The sequence below is a fragment of the Coloeus monedula genome, assembly GCF_965178545.1.
Source record: "Coloeus monedula genome assembly, chromosome: 6".
NCBI lineage: Eukaryota > Metazoa > Chordata > Aves > Passeriformes > Corvidae > Coloeus > Coloeus monedula.
The window spans coordinates 9,306,226-9,322,282 of NC_138786.1; the positions used below are offsets into that span (position 1 = coordinate 9,306,226).

The following is a 16,057-nucleotide window of genomic DNA, read 5'->3' on the forward strand; positions in this document are numbered from 1 at the left end:
AAAAACCCAAAGAACATAAGTTCAAAACTAATACAATAAAAAAAAAGAGGGTTAGTGGCACCAAATGCTTGCATGGGAAAAACTTTCTAAATATTTTTGCCATTAATATCATCAGAAACTAAATGACATCTTTTACCTTCTAGTTATTATCTGGACCATTGAGTCAAAGGAGGATTATTCTTGTGCTACCTGTTGTACTATCCTACTGATCTAGTTTTAAACACTAAAGCTGAGAGCAGAAGGGTCTGCAAAGCTAATTGGAGCCTGTCACCACAGATTTTTGTGTAAACAGCCTTTTGGACATCAAACAAACGGCTATTTACAAGTTAATGCATAGATTAATTAGGATAGCTGTCAGTTTTTGCATGGTCCCTTGGCCTGTAACACCTGTCTTTTCAAACAGTTTTGTTTAAACAGCACACAATTTGTAAAACCAGAAATTGTATTGAAATTATCCTGCAGTATTTTATACTCTCCAGCACTACATTCAAGGACATGCTTGGCTCATGTAGCTTATTTTGCCCCTTTTTCCTTCTAAGATGAATTAACAGAGTGTCAGGAGCCTGCAGGTAACTTGTGACTGCTCCAACACATGTGTAAAGCCAAAGGCTCAGTCCAGGTAAATCAGCAGTAAATTCACCAGGAGGGTAAGTATCATCTACTCTGGAGTCTGTTCATCAATCATGAACTGAGATTCTCCCACCAAATTTTGTTCTCAATGACATTTGTGCTTTGGAAGTGTTTCACAACGGGATCCATCAGAAAGGTTCTTCTGACAGTCACACAACGGAAATGGGGAGATCTGAAAAAAAGAAGAAAAATGAGACAGGGTAAATGTTGCAAAGATCAGGAATAAAGACAGGCTGTGAACTTGCCAAAGTGGACTCGGCTGCCATCACCTCTCAGTTCATGTTTCTCTACTTCTCCCAACCCTGAGAAATGAAGCTGCAAAGCCATTGTAAGGAAAACATTCATCCACACAAGAAATGCAGTGGGAAGAAATAAGATTTTCAGGAATTACTATTGATTTAAATTTGTCTGTTTCTGGACATTCAGCTAGGGATATTTTAAACAGCCAAGATCTCAGGAAGTGCTGGACATCCAAATATGAAAATGGCACCCTGGAAAAGACCTCAGGTAAAACACCCAGCAATAGCAAAAGGCTTAATTTAATTGGATTTTTTTTTTTAATACATACCACTACTATTAATATTGCTCTTGATCCAGTCAACAAAAAACCCAACATTGGTGTATATTCCTGGGTAGTTCTTCCTTCCGCATCCCAAGCCCCAGCTAGTAATTCCATGAAGGGTGTAAAATCCCAAGTTTTCTTCCAAAGGACAAACTAATGGGCCTCCAGAATCGCCCTGCACAAGGACAAAGGAACCTTGTCATGAGCCAACATCACTCCTTCTGTTTTTAAAATATCAGTTCAGCAAGGAGAGGGCCCGGCTGCTCACGTGCTTGGGGGTCTCCATTTTTAAAAGACATAGAAAGGCACAAGCTTTGTTCAAGGGAAGTGGCTCTTTTTGCAATATGGGTAATTAAAATCCGACCGCTAAGGAGTCTCTCTCTGTAAATCACCACAGCCTGTTTGCGAGAAAACACCTTTGGGAGGTTTTATGCTCCCCTTTCTAGAACCCATCTGGCCATATCCCAGGGGTGATGCAACTTACTGTGCATGAGTCCTTGCCTTCTTCCAGAGGGAATCCGGCACAGATCATCTTCTGGGTCACTTCATTGGGAAGGTTTATGTAATAGCTCTGACAGACGTCAAGTGCCAGGATGGGGACTTCCAGCTGCTGCAGTTTTTCCCCCTTTTCTCTGTCTTGAATTAAAACACATCATCCAATAGAAGCATGAATTAGTGGTTCCAGAAGGAAGATTTACTCCTCTCCTTTTCAAATGGTCTCAATCTAAATTATCTGTTTTCTCTCCTCCCACCCACGTCCCTTCATGTCTAGCTGAGCTTACGCAAGTGAAAACTTTTTAACATGTCTGTTCTCCAAAAACTAATGTATTGACAGAAGGACTGTTCCAACACAGGATGTGGTATTTAAAACACAGCTACAACATGCCCAACCAGCAAAGACTGCATACCTGCTTCAGGTGCACCCCACCCTGTGACCACACACATCCTCGAGGGCTGCAGCACCACCTCCTTGTCAGGGAGGCACACTGGGAGCACCGAGGGGTTGAATTCCAAGGGCTCAGCCAGTTGCAGTAGGGCAATGTCAGAGTCCAGAGTGGTCTCATTAAAACTTGGGTGTATAATACACTGCTTGACTGACCTTTTCTAGGAAAGCAAAGACAGTGACATTTTCTGAATGGCTTGGGAATGTGAGGCTTTAAGCATCTTCGGTTTTATTTCAGTTTCCAAGATGCCTTAAGAGGAGAACACATGTAAAAGCAGCTCCAGAAACCACCAGCTTTCTGATATTAACAAGTCAAGATCATGCATCTGTGACATGGAACAGGGAACATGCAGAAAACTCCATCCAGCAAGGGTAGGAAGAGAGTCTTGGAAAAACCTTTATCCAATGTGAGCAAAGTGGCAGCTTGTGCCCCAGTTATTTCTGTCTTGGTGACAGTCACCAGTGAGTACAGAGACAATACACTTCTCACTCCCACATCCTCCGGAATACTGAGCTTTAGAGCTCAGTGAAGGCACAGTGTGTTGATAGTCACACAAAAGCTGTTGTGCAAATGTAGATTAGGATCACCGTGTAGGCTGTTAGATTGCTGCATATGGACAATTTGGGAGTTGCACTTACATTTAAAAACTATTTTGCAAGATTGATTTGTATTTCATTACTAAACAGAACACATGGTACCTGTCTATACTCTTGCTCTGTAAGATCATGAAGTCCTGTTACCACCATCCATAAGTCTCTGTATGCTTCCCTAAGGAAAAAAAAAATGTTCACTGTCAGGCTGATAGAACAGCAGTCTTGAAACCTGTGAATCTTAAAATGTGTTCCTAGCACATGTGTGTGGAGCAGAAGAATCCAGAGCCAGTGTAAGCTGTAAATAGGTGTAACCAAACCTGTGCCAGCCAGCCTGGATGGAACCAGCAGGCTGCAGGGACACACCATGAGTTACAGACATTCCCAGGGAAGGGCTCATCCCAGTGCACTTACCTGGAATTAAGGCAGTGGGCAGCTGTGACAACCCATTCTTTGGTAAGAACTGCTCCTCCACAGATGTGCTCATCTGCAATTTGTACACTGGCCTGCCAAGGCCATGAGTATGGTACAGCTTCTTCACCTCCAATTATCCTACTGAAGATGAACCTGGGCTGGTTTGAAGGCATTCCACAAGCATCATCTGAAACAGAAAGCGCTGATGTTCCAAGAAGCATTTAGAGGTTAAGATTTGGAGAAGTAAAGAACGTTCCAGTTAAGGGCTACCCCACAGTTTCTCAAGCTCCACCTTCCCCTTTTTTGCTAAATTTTCCATCTTCCCTCATTAAATAGCATCCAAATGTTTAGGCCACCTTGAGGAGATGATCTTAGCAAAAACAGACCTTCACCAAGATGAAAGTTACCACTTCCCTTCAGAAGTTTTAGCCTCAAACCTAAAATGAGCAGGGACTCATCCCATTCTCCATAGAGTATTAAAGGAAAAAAGGGCAGCTCTAAAATGCTGGTTATTGTTTGCAATTACCCTGTAGTCTTTGCAATTTTTTCTCCAAAGGAAGTAGGTGTAAACTGACATACAAACTGAAATGTTATTGCATTGCTGTACATGACTTAGCAAGATGAAGGAGACAAGAAAAACTAGGTTCTGCTAAAGCCAAAGTATGTAAATGTCACTGGGCATCTTTTTATTTCCTCAAAATATCTTACTAAAAAAATCTGGGCCAACTGCAACCATTAAGTATTTGAAGAATTTATAGTCCAAAGGGTACTCTCTATTCCCATGAAGTAAGTATAACTCAGGTAGTCTTACCTGTTGTAACCTGTATTTCTTCTTCAGTAATATCCATATTTTCAAAATCTTCATTAGTTGAATTCAAAGTATCTAAATCTAGAAAATGAGGGTGGTGAGTGTGTTAACAGGATGTCTTGAGTAATATTTGTATTATAGAATCACTTTTAATACCTTATTTATTTTTGCAGGAGGAATAGATTTCTGTTGTAGGGATCTGGGCTGTTACAGTAGTAAAGTGCTGTTTAAAATGCATCACAAACAAAACTCTCAGGTTTTGCATAGATTCATTGTTTGTCTTCACCATTCGGTAGGCCTTTGTTTAATGCCATAAGAGGGTCACAATCCACTTTTTTCACTGAAACAATTTGTTAGATGAGACTCTCCTAGAGCAAAATATTTCTGAGCTGTCAATTCATTGAAGAGCCCTTTGTGCTCCCCCAAGGAGTCATTTTCCCAAGTTTCTTCTATTACCTGGTACATGAACAAAGGAGACTGTAGCTCTGAATCCTCCAAAGGTCTCTGTTTCATCAGAGTGGAAGACAACCAGCATCACAGCAGAGGAGCTTAGAACAGGTGCTGGTAGGGCAAATCCACAAAACTTAGCTAAAAATGAGAAAGCAAAGGCTCACTACAAATTAACGGGTACTTTTGAAGCCTTCTCCATTTCAACAGTGGGTGCACAATATTTTGTATATTCCAGCTCTCAGACAGGAAGGTAAAACATAACCATGACCAAGAGGTAAGCAGACCGAGGCTGAAGGACTGTTTTATTATTCCTGATAGCCTGTCCTTGTTCAGCAGTTACCTCATCAGAACAAGGAGTCTCTGGCATCGTTTCACAAGTCTATTGTAGCACCCACATGTTGCCATTACACGTGAAACACCCCAGCTACCTGATTTTCCCTAATCTAAGCACCAGCTTCAAGCAAATGTTGAAAACAGGTTTTTGGGATAGGCCTTCCTCTCTTTCACTATAAACCAAGTGGCAAAAATTACATGCTCTTGAGTGAAGAACAACTGGATTCTGAAAAGGAGAAGTCTTGGTTGCTTTGTGTGTGATCATTACTGTAAACCCAAATTACTGTGCTATGTCTTTTCTTCATTTACATTAATTCAGAACTGCATTTCATACAGAATTTAAACACTCAAAACCAGTTGTCTTCAACATGGCTTTGCCTCTGTAGGTTGAGAAGAATTATCAGTACTTGCAAGCATTTTTACATTATATTTTACATTATAGTACATATAACATCACCTGATACTCTAGAAGTTGATATAGGCTGGACAACAGGGCTAGTAAAGAAATAGATCATCCTCAAAATAAAAAATCAAAAGTCAAACCGATTTCCTCCTCTTTTCCCACATCCTCATACACAGTCACAGCATCACAGGAGCAATCTTCACTTTCTTCTACTTCAAAATACTGGTATGTAAGCTTTAAATAAAAAAATGGAAGAGTGAACCTTGTTGTGAAAGTCATATGGAAAAAATTCAAAGATCTACAGAGTCTTTAGTAGTCTGAGTGATTCCTGCAAGGTTTGGTTTCTGTAACATTCAGAGCTCTCACAGGTGATACATAAATATTAAATTTATGAAAAAAAGAATTGCCATGATAAAATTTAACTCAGGAAATCCTTTTTTACCATAACCTAAAGGACAAATCCAAACCTATCTGTCTTTTGGGATGGAAAGTGATTCCTCTTAACTGCATCCAGCAGCATTATTCATGCTCATGTTGCTTGATCTTGTTTGTCCTTAGCTGCATAATTTCTTGTTAACTCAGTGGTGCCCACTTCCATCCTGCAGACACAAGAAGGGTTCATGTTATACCTTGACTACGTGGTCCTTTGGAGCACAGATAATCCACTGACAGTCTGCCATGTTGCTGTAGTGCTCTGGGTAGTGCATACTCTCTAACACTCCTTCTTCAAAAAGGACAGCTAGGGACTCACAGCCAGCATCTGGAAATCCAGGAAGACAAAAAGGGAAAGGAAAGAACCAGCTGAAAATGCTGCCAGAACAGGAAGAGCAGGAGTTTGTTTAAAGCTCAGCAGGTGGCCCTTGGGCCCATTCCTAGGGATGGTGAACTGCTGCGCACAGCAAAACCAAAAGCAATTCTCCATGAGGTGTTACAGCCTCAGCTGCCTCCCTCAAGGTCCCCCATGAAAGCATCATCCACACAGAAATACCACAGGAGCTTCCTCTGATTGATTTTCTCCTGACATTTTTTTTTCAGGTCACCACCCAAGAGTGTAGGCAGGCACATTACTTGGCTTTGACTTACCAGGAGGAATATCTGGTGTAAGAGCTTTGTAGGTAATTGAAAAACCAGTTCCATAATCCTCATCGTCAGAAACAAATTTCAGCCTTATGCTATTGGAGCCAATCAAAATAGGTAATGGAAGATCTCTTCCACAGAATTTCCCTGAAACATAATATTAGAGAATAATCACAATTTAAGGCCTTTAGTTACTTGAGAAAACTTGCATGTACCATTTTTAATACTTAGCTCTAAAAATTTTAGGATGAAAAGGAAATTTCCTATTCATCCCTCTACTTTCCCTGTTAATCCATTAGATTATATAGATTTGCTGTATTAAAAATTGAAAATCATTGACATCAGAAATGTGATGCAGTTCCCTACCAGGCATTTTCCAGCCTCTTCTCTTCCCACACTCTTATTTCAGATCCTATGTCTCAATGTATCAATCAAGCAAATGCAAGTGAAACGTAACCAACCACCACATCCTCACTGGGTGCACTTGCTGTTAGAATAAAGAATACTCTGACAGGTTACAGATCTCAAAGGTCTTTTCCTCCAACCTGAATGATTATTTCAAAGAACAAGAGGGCAGCAACTCACCCACAAGTCTGTCATCTTTTGAATAGACTGATAAAGAATCGTAGTCACAGAACGTTTCTTGCTCCACATCAAAGTGGGAGAAACGAAGCCGTATGTAATTCACTTCTGGCACAGATAGAGTCCATATACACAATCTGGAATAAGAAATTAGTTCCCATTCACAAAAATGCAACAAAAACCACCCCAAAACCTACACTTGTATGGGGAATATTTTCTGGGGGAAGACTGTGTGTTCTCTACATACTGGTGGTTTTGATAGAACTGTTCAGGCCTTGCGGGAAAATGTAATTCCCCTTCACTGTTGCAGAGTTTGCCATCTTGAACACTACAAAACGCTGTGGGTTAAAACATAATGGAAGGAATCAGGCTTGACAAATATGCAGCCAGCTGTGCCACCAGAAAGCTCAAACATCTCAAGGATATTGTGGGACAGGATTGCTCAGCTGTACTTTGGCAAAGTGTAAACATATTAGTGATGTCAGACTGAAGGTGGGGTGGGAAGCAAAATTGTGCTGGAAATACTTTTGTTTTTCAATCAATGCAAGTCCAGCTCTGTAAGATGCACTACTGCTGCCCTGGAACTGTCTCATGGATTAGAAAACTTATGATACTATATATTTTAAGGAGGGATTATGGTAGGGAACAGAAGTAAAGTCTTGGAACTTGAACAAACAGAGCAGGGGAATAGGGAGTAAGTTTACATCTTGCCAAAGTACTTTGTTTCTGCTGGCAGATTGGTGCTGTGTCTTCTCTCTTCTCTCTTTTGTTTGGAATTATGGTAAAACAGGTTGTAACCCCGTAATCTGGGAGCAAGAATGAAGCCCTGCCAATAGGCTATCATTTTTTTGTAAAAATGGCAGTGCTTGTTTTTTACCTTAAAGAAACTCTTCGCTACATGAAGATTTCGGTACAAATAATTTTCTCTGAGTAAAAACAGATACCCCAGAGCATAACAAAAGTGTTCATGGCAGCCCATTTGTAATAATGCCCTTTGTTATGTTACAGCAGGAGACTTTTGCAACTGTACACTGTGCTGTTAAAAACACTTTAATAGAAGAAGCAGAAGATTTCCTCTCCAGCCAAGTGTCAGCAGAAACACAATAACTTACAAAAATCATCTCCCTTCCTTCTGCTTGCAAGGTAACCCAGTAAAAGCAACATTTATCAACAACTATATATATGTAAACAAATTTAAGGAATCAAGTATTTATAAGATTATTTCCCCTGCAGCATCCTGGGAAGACCAGTAAAAACTTTCAAAAAGCCACAAACAGTACTTAAATACCCAGTTCTCCCTGGCCAAAGCAAGTCTACACTAACTGACAGTGTGCCCATCATTTATCAGCTGACAAATCTCACTCTAGGTTACTAAAATTAATGTTTTAAGGTCTAGTTCACAAGACTTGTTCCCATTATCTTTGCATGAACTTGTACCTAGATGAACAGGACAAATATTCACATGGCTGAATCAATGAAAGATCTAAATTTAAAACATGTTACATTTAGTGTTGGGTTTCATGGGGCTTTTTTTTTTTTTTAATTTCATTCTCAGAAATAGACAGACAAGTAAATAGAGTCACCCCAAACTGTGCAAAAGTACGACTAGTTTACCTCACACTTTCTTTTTAGAATATACATTTTTATATAGTATTAATGTCACTAGCTCTCATGCATTACTGGAGCTTCTGTTCTGCATTTTTCCCATTAATTTTATTTGTATTTCAATAAAAATACGGCCTTATATATGTAGTTGTCTTAAGGAAAATTACTTTTAATTAAGCACCAATGCATAAATAAAACCTTACAGAAGTAATTTTTTTTTTTTTTACAGAACCAGGAGGAAAAACATATCTATTTAAATTATGCATTTTAAAGTGTTTTAATGAGTCAAGCTCCTTTATAAATTTCTTCCTTTATAAATTATATAAATGACTATTTGGGGGGACTTTTTGTGCTCTAACACAGAGCACAGAAGACAGTGAGGAAAAGTAGTGTACTCACCTGTGGAGCTTTTCACTTTCAGATCTGATAAAGGAGGGATAGGGAAGGGGGTAGAAAAAGAAGAATAAATTACTGTAGCTTCATATTCACAATTTACTTTTTTTTTTTACTTATTTTATTTTACTATTTTTACTTCACGTGAAATGGCAATTTTATACAGCTGGCACTAAGGTAACTCCCAATGGTTTTTGGGGACACAGTGCCAACAATAAACCAGGGCTTGGAATCAAAACAAAATTGCAAGTTTAGGCAATGCTGACATTGGAATAAACAGTTCTGGAGCAGCCACTTCCAGAATGAACCATCCTTTGACAGGCCACTACTCAGTCTGAGCAGCACTTTTTCAGAGGATAAACCCTTTTCATTTTTCTCTGACACATCATGGGGGTTCCTTCTTTGCATCACCAGCTGAAGATGGTTTCTAACAGGAAATTTTGGTTTCCCCTCCCAACTTTTTTCTTCTCATTGACTAAACCTGTTAAATAACCCTCCCTCAGTTTTTCAGTTCTCTGTGTTTTAACACAGTCTCCAAAACCCTTTAACAAAAATAGCCCAATGTAGAAGAAAATATCAATTCAGTTTCTTATTACTCTCAGTGAATTTCACCCCTGACATTTTTATCTCCAGCTCCATGGCTTTGGAAGTGGTGGCTGATGGTCACACTGTTCCCCAGCACAGAGGGAATTCATGGCCTTTTGGGAAGAGTGAACAAAAGCACTTGTGAGTGTGACTTGTCCCCATGTTGTCATATGTCTGATCCTACATGTTTTAGCCAAGGAAAATGACAAGTGACTTCAAAGAAGTGCTTAAGGAATCTCTGAATCTTTGACACTTTCATCTGGTGAATGTCCACTAAAAAAAAATTTTAAATAAAAATTAAAAAACCATGCTAACTGGCTAGCTGCATAAAAGGACCATTCTTTAAAAAAAAAGAGTCCAAGTAGGAGGCAAAGTGGAAGAGAAGCAAACATCTACAATGCTCTCAATTTGGTTTTGACAGCTGGCAGTCAGTACCATACACTTCAAGAGACTGTGAAACGCTGCAGTGCTTTGCCAAGAAACAGGAAAACGTGTAAGTGCAGAATCCTGAAAAAAGATAAAATCAAATAACATGTTCTGAGACAGGGGATTTGTCACGTGAGGGCCACATTGCTGTGCAGACTTAATTACCAGCATTCATGTTCTCCTGAATCCAGGAAAGCACCGTGCTGAGGTCTGTGAATATTCCTGGGGATCCTCTGTTGTAATGTTTCTTCTTCTCGTTCCTTATCCAGCCACGGGCACATCCCATCCCCCAGGAGATGACACCAGCCAGAGTCCAGGCACCATTCTTGCCTCGACACAAAAGGGGGCCTCCGGAGTCTCCCTGGAAAAAAGCCAAGCAAATCCCAGGAGCCAGAGTTTGTACAACTGAGCAAGCCTTAAACAGTTTATTGAGGTCTCTTTTTATTGAGTTGCCTTACTAAAAACCTGCATCACAGGACACAGTGATTTTAAAAGAACTGTGAAGACACACACGGTTTTAGGGTGTTTAGTCAGGATTGTCAGGAGCGGGAGAGACAGATTAATTCCCTCATGGGTGCATCTCTGACGTGTTTGAGCACGTAAAAAGGGAGTGAGGAACAATAACTTAACCTTTATCCCACTTCCTCTCCTTCCTGTAATCCAATTCTTCCTGCTTTCGTCCTCAGGATCTGTCCAATATTAATTAATTTATCAAGTGTTCTGAAGTTAGAAAGCCCTAAGCATTATTGCACTGGGGTGCATGGCAAAATTGCTCTCAGGAACCTGTCCTACAACCCATACAGTATTTAATATGGAATCATGTAATTAAGTACATTGCCCCATAGGGAACTTTTGAAAGAATTCATACATCCAAACCTCCCAGTTTACAGGGTATTTATTTACTTTGGCACACAGACTCCTAAGCACACAGGGCCCTCAGTTCAGCTGACCTGGCAGGCATCTCTTCCTCCATCTGGAAATCCAGCACACATTATGGTGTCACCTTGGATGGGTTTCTTTAAAGTTGATAGTGCTCTTGAACACTCCCTGCTGTTTAGGATTGGTAGATTGACTTCATACAAGACCTGAGGGAGCAGTCCATCTGAAACACAAATAAATGTTCATAAGAAAAGCTGGAAGGTAAACTTAATGCCACTCTCAATACACCACAAAAATTGGTTGGGAACTTGCTCCAAGCCATGTTATGGTTACAAGCATGTTTTGGCAAACATCCAGATCTTTGTATATAAGCAGTTTTACTTGAAAAAATTCCAAAATGTTTCAAAATTGAAATGCAGGTCTAGATTTTTTGGTGACCAGTTTTGAGGTAATTCACATGTGGGCATAGAAGCAAAGATCCCATTTTGAGATTATTACAATTCTTAAGACCCTTCATTGGTTACTTTTGGTCTAGCTCTGGCCTGTGAAATCAAGCTCTTAGTTTCAGAAAAAAAAATAATAATGTGAGTGGCTTACTTTCCTTTAAACGGCCCCAGCCACAAGCAGTGCAGATAAATCCTGCTTCAAATTTTTCACCTGGGTGAGGAAGACATGCTGGCAAAACTGAGGAACCTGCCACACAAGGACACGAATTTTACTGGTAAGTATTTGAAAGAACAATTACAAAAAGCTTCCTTTGTAAGTGTTGGGGGGGGGGGGGGGTTTAACCAAAAAAAGTATTGTTATTTTTGTGGAATCTGTAAAATTCGTCTCATATTGACAATTTATCTTCTGCATGCAAAGAACAATAACTTTTTCTCTTGGAGAAGAAGATCACAGCTAACTCTGGCCTTACTGAAGTTGAAGGTGCCATCCAGCTTCAGAAGGGCAATGTCATAGTTCATTGGAGTTCTGGGGTCAAACTTTGGGTGCTGAATGACAGATTTGACAGGCAGTGTCTGCTCACTGTTCTCCTTGAGCCTCAAGTCATGCTCTCCTGCAGTGACATGCAAATATTGCAGTAGGTTCCTGTGGAATAGGAAAATTAGAGTTCAGCTGCTCATTCCTTAACATGAAAGGGAAAAATAGAGTTGTTTTTAAACAGAGAAGTTATTACTTCTGACACCCAATACCTTTCATCTTCAGATTTTAGAGCACTTAATATATACAGCCAGGAGGAGCTGAGTGAGCCCTGTAGTAGGAATTGGGGGATGAAAAGGACTGAGAAGAAAAATCATTTTGCTACAGGCCTGACCATGGTTTGGTGGTGCACTAAGGAACCAGGCCTTCTTGCTGTGTGTAAAAGTGTTTAGATGCACTGCTTTTTGAAGGAGGAGGGGAGATTTGGGCATAGGAAAGTACAGAAAAAATAAGATAATCTCTCTAGGATTCTGAGTTTATTAAAAATGCCAAGAAACCACAGTGAATCCTTCTTTAGGGCTCCTCCTGCCATATCACATGTGCAGCAAGGGAACACAAAAGCAATGAGTATAAACACTTTATTCTGCTTCAAATTAATTTTTTTACACAGACTTCCAAAATCAGTCTTTGCTAAACTCTGTAACTTTATTTATTGTTTTGTGATGTTCAAAGGGTTTTTTCTCCCTTTCAGTTAAAACATGGAAAATAATGATTAGAAATAAAAGGGTAGCACCTGTAAGTAAGCACCACAAAGAAATGCTACAGCACACATGTTTCCAATCCACGTTTTCCTGCACCTGCAGCCTGCTCCTGAATTCCTACTGCATCCATACCTGTCCAGGGTGCAGTGAGCTGCTGTGACCACCCACTGAGCAGAAACAATGGTGCCTCCACAGAAATGCTTTTGCCTTCTCTTCAGGGAAACCTGCAGCATTTAAAGAAGACACACCCAATAAAGAAAACCTTTGTGTCTGCTCCAATTGCCTTTGGGGAAGAACAGAGAGAGCACACACAGGTGCTCTCTGAGGAGTCACACAGCCAAAGCACATGCTGCATTCCCAGCACACACACTTCCATGGCATTCTCAGAATCCCTGAGCCTAAGAGACCCCAAACCTTGCTGTTCTTCCCTCAGCTGTGCCTTGGGGCCTGGGGAAAAGCAACACACCTGTAATAAATGCCAAGTCACTGAGGTACTCGTCAGGCTGCGAAGGTGAGTGGTTGGCTGAGAATTTTCCCTTTGCAGGTCACAGGGAGCACTGCAAATCAAGGATGCCTGACAGCAGCCAGGGACTTGGGTTGGTGTCCTGTGCCCTATTTTTGAGCAGTTTCACCCATTTACACCAGACTCATCTACAGATACTCTTCCAGAAAGAGTGATAAAATAAAAACCATAAACAAAACTTTATCAGGAAGCAGGACAGGTTCTGAGTTCTCTCCACCTGCTTCACTGCTTTTCATAAAATCGGGGTGGAGTTCAACAATACATTATCATACAATGGCTTGGGTTGGAGGGGACCTTAAAGATCCAGTGCCCCTTGCCCTTCCACCAGACCAGTTTTCTCAGATCCCCATCCAATCTGGCCTTGAACACTTCCAGGGATGGAGCAGTCACAGCTTCTCTGTGCAGCCAGTGCCTCACCACCCTCACAGTAGAGAACTTTTTCCTAATAGCCAATCTAAACCTATGCTCTTCCAGCTTGAAGCCACTTCCCCTTATCCTGACATTCCATGCTCTTGTAAAAAGTTCCTCTCCAGCTCTCTTGTGGGCTCCCTTCCCGTACTGGAAGGCTGCAATTAGGTCACCCCAAAGCCTTCTCTTTTGCAGGGCTTTGTTCTGCAGATAAAACCACATTTGCTTGTGCAAACCTGCCATGGATGTGAGCCTTGCTTCGCCTGGTTTCCCCCAACGATCCGAGTGAAGAGGGCAAAATAACTCCACGGGCTGGTCTCTTGAACTTTCTGCCCACACTTAGGCTCTGAGGGGGGAAAGGGGGGAAAAAAGGAAGGATTCAGTCTGGATTCAAGTTTTACTTCTTTTTTGGTAACATGGAATTAGAAGGCATGGCTTGGTGCAAAATTCAGTCTCTCTGCCATGTCAGGAAACACATCTCGTAATTCCTAACACAAACTGCCCAGGCTAAGGCTAAACTGGGCTAAGAAAAAGACAGTGTACTTTATTTTGTGGAAGTTCTCCAAATGACCATATTTTGGTGCAATTGTGCCATATATATTAAATTTTGCCTCCATGAACAAACACCTGTGCAGATATTATCTTTCAAGAAAGCTTTGGAATTATTTTGGAACTAAATCACTGTTTTGTTATCAATTTCAGAAATCTCTTTGCACCCTGCATTTGTACTGAAAATATTTTTGACAAACAGAGTCAAAATGCACAATACACAGACCCTGATGACCAACAACAGTGGCTGGATTTCTCCAGAACATCTGTAACTATGCCAGATTTACTTCTTCTTAACTCACTGTTATTATCTACTATGGCTGAGGGAAGCTTATAATCTGTATGTGCTTCTAAAGGAGAATATTTCTAGAAACAATTGTCTGCAGTGATAACTACTCCTTTGGTAGTATTTTAAGAAAGACAGAAGGAAAGCAACCAGTTCTGCCCAGGAGCAAGTTGTAAAAGAGGAGTTGTTTGTTTTTGCATTTCCCAAGCCCAACAGTGGCCACAATTTTTTATTTTTTTTTCCTTAAAGATGAAAACTTCAATGAAAACTCATTGAAAACATATTGCTAACAGATTTTACTACAAATTCTGTTAAACTCTCTGTTGGGAAATATACAGCATCCATAATCTTGGGCCATTTTGTTGTTGCTTTGGAAGAGAGGTGGGTGAATTCCAAGGATGTAGGACCAATACTTGTACAAATTGTCTGGGAAACGTGGAATTCTCCAACCTACCAGATGAATCCAACATCTACAAAAAAAGGTTTTGCTGTCACCTCAAGATTAGCATGGCCGATGCAAGTGTCACAATAATGCTGACACAATGCTACTTACACCAGCTTTTAAATAAAAAAGCCTTTATATAGGAACAAACCAGTTCATTTATCTGGTTTTTCCCATTTTTTCCTAATTATCGTTCGACTCACCTTTTTCCCTTTGTGCAAAGACACAAGGACAGGGGAAAGAGGAAACACAGACAAATTTTTTTTTTTAAATATTGATTTAGGTTTTACTAGAAAGAATTTAGTACTGGTCAAATGAGAATAAGTAAATAAATAAATGAAAAAAAACGGATTCACAAAATAAAAATTTATTTTTTCTTTCAGAATTGAATAACTCTGTCCTCCTGTTCAAGGTTAGTTTTAAAGTGATAAGTTAATATTTTTATTAATATTATCCCAAACTTTTATTATCTGTGTTTTGACAAACTCTAAAATTCCCTATGCTTTGCAGTTTTTAATCCCAAGAGATTCCTGACTGCTTTACAGGCTGCTGGTTTCCATTCTTGTTTTCTATAAATTCATAAATCTTCACAAAGGAAGCAGGAACAATTGCTATCATTAATTGTTCCAAAAAATTAATACTCTGGATTTTAAGATGTAAGACAATGGAAGGGAGAACCTGCTGTGTTCTGTTTGTACCCCATGGGTAACATGATAAACCATGACCTTGCTGCAAATTTGAAAGTATTCAGTTTTATTTATTTAATCATAAATCAAGGTTAACATTATTTGTTCTGAATCATCAAGGAATCAAACAAAAGTTTCATTAAAAAATTACTCATGGAAAGAAACCTTTCATATAGATAACTCAGAGGGTGAAACCAGTGCAGCTTCTTGATTTCAGCACTGCCTCCCAAGCTTGTTCTGCCTTGGAGCAGAACCATCAGGACCCAAAACTGTTAAATTGGACGTGAAATTTCCCTCCTACCTTTCTGAAGAGCAGCTGGCACAGCACAAAGCTCTGTGACACAGACCAGCCCCAGCAGCAGCAGCTGCAGCTCTCGGGGGGAAAGGCACATCCTGGGGCTGAGTGAAAACACGGAGAGTTTGTGACACAGAGAGGGAAATCCAGACCCAAACCCTGCAGGGGAACAGCAACTCATTGGAGGAGAAGTTACTCATTAATCCAGCCACAAAACACTTACCTCCACTAAGAAGTTTTCCAGATTTAATAGAGCATGATTCTTCCACACACCAGCACTGAAGTCTTTGCTGTAAAATACCGACTGGAATCCTCTCTGAAACTATTTTTTCTGAGGCAAAATGACAAAATGAAGTTACCATTGAATGCTCTGCTAGCAACACTTACCCAGGCAGATCTGCACATGGAAGTAGAACTCACATGGAGAGCATATCAGTTGCTATTTGCCCCAACAATTTCTACAGCTTTTGAGGAAGCAACACTTTATATTTCCTGCACTCTTTAT

General features: G+C 40.2%; 1 protein-coding gene across 1 annotated transcript; it reads right to left on the reverse strand.

The window, feature by feature from the left end:
• Positions 1 to 716: 716 nt before the first annotated feature.
• On the reverse strand, positions 717 to 15,649 carry OVCH2 (ovochymase 2; the record flags this gene model as incomplete). The annotated part of the gene is made up of 21 exons (XM_082282787.1): positions 717 to 802; positions 1,199 to 1,367; positions 1,677 to 1,828; positions 2,101 to 2,296; positions 2,835 to 2,904; positions 3,141 to 3,327; positions 3,952 to 4,029; positions 4,405 to 4,536; positions 5,275 to 5,368; positions 5,764 to 5,894; positions 6,218 to 6,358; positions 6,797 to 6,930; positions 7,041 to 7,131; positions 8,798 to 8,821; positions 9,968 to 10,163; positions 10,753 to 10,904; positions 11,279 to 11,374; positions 11,598 to 11,770; positions 12,496 to 12,587; positions 13,531 to 13,640; positions 15,559 to 15,649. 21 exons carry the CDS (start codon positions 15,647 to 15,649, stop codon positions 780 to 782), a joined length of 2,532 nt encoding a protein of 843 aa, XP_082138913.1. The 3' UTR covers positions 717 to 779.
• Between the last annotated feature and the right edge of the window lie 408 nt (positions 15,650 to 16,057).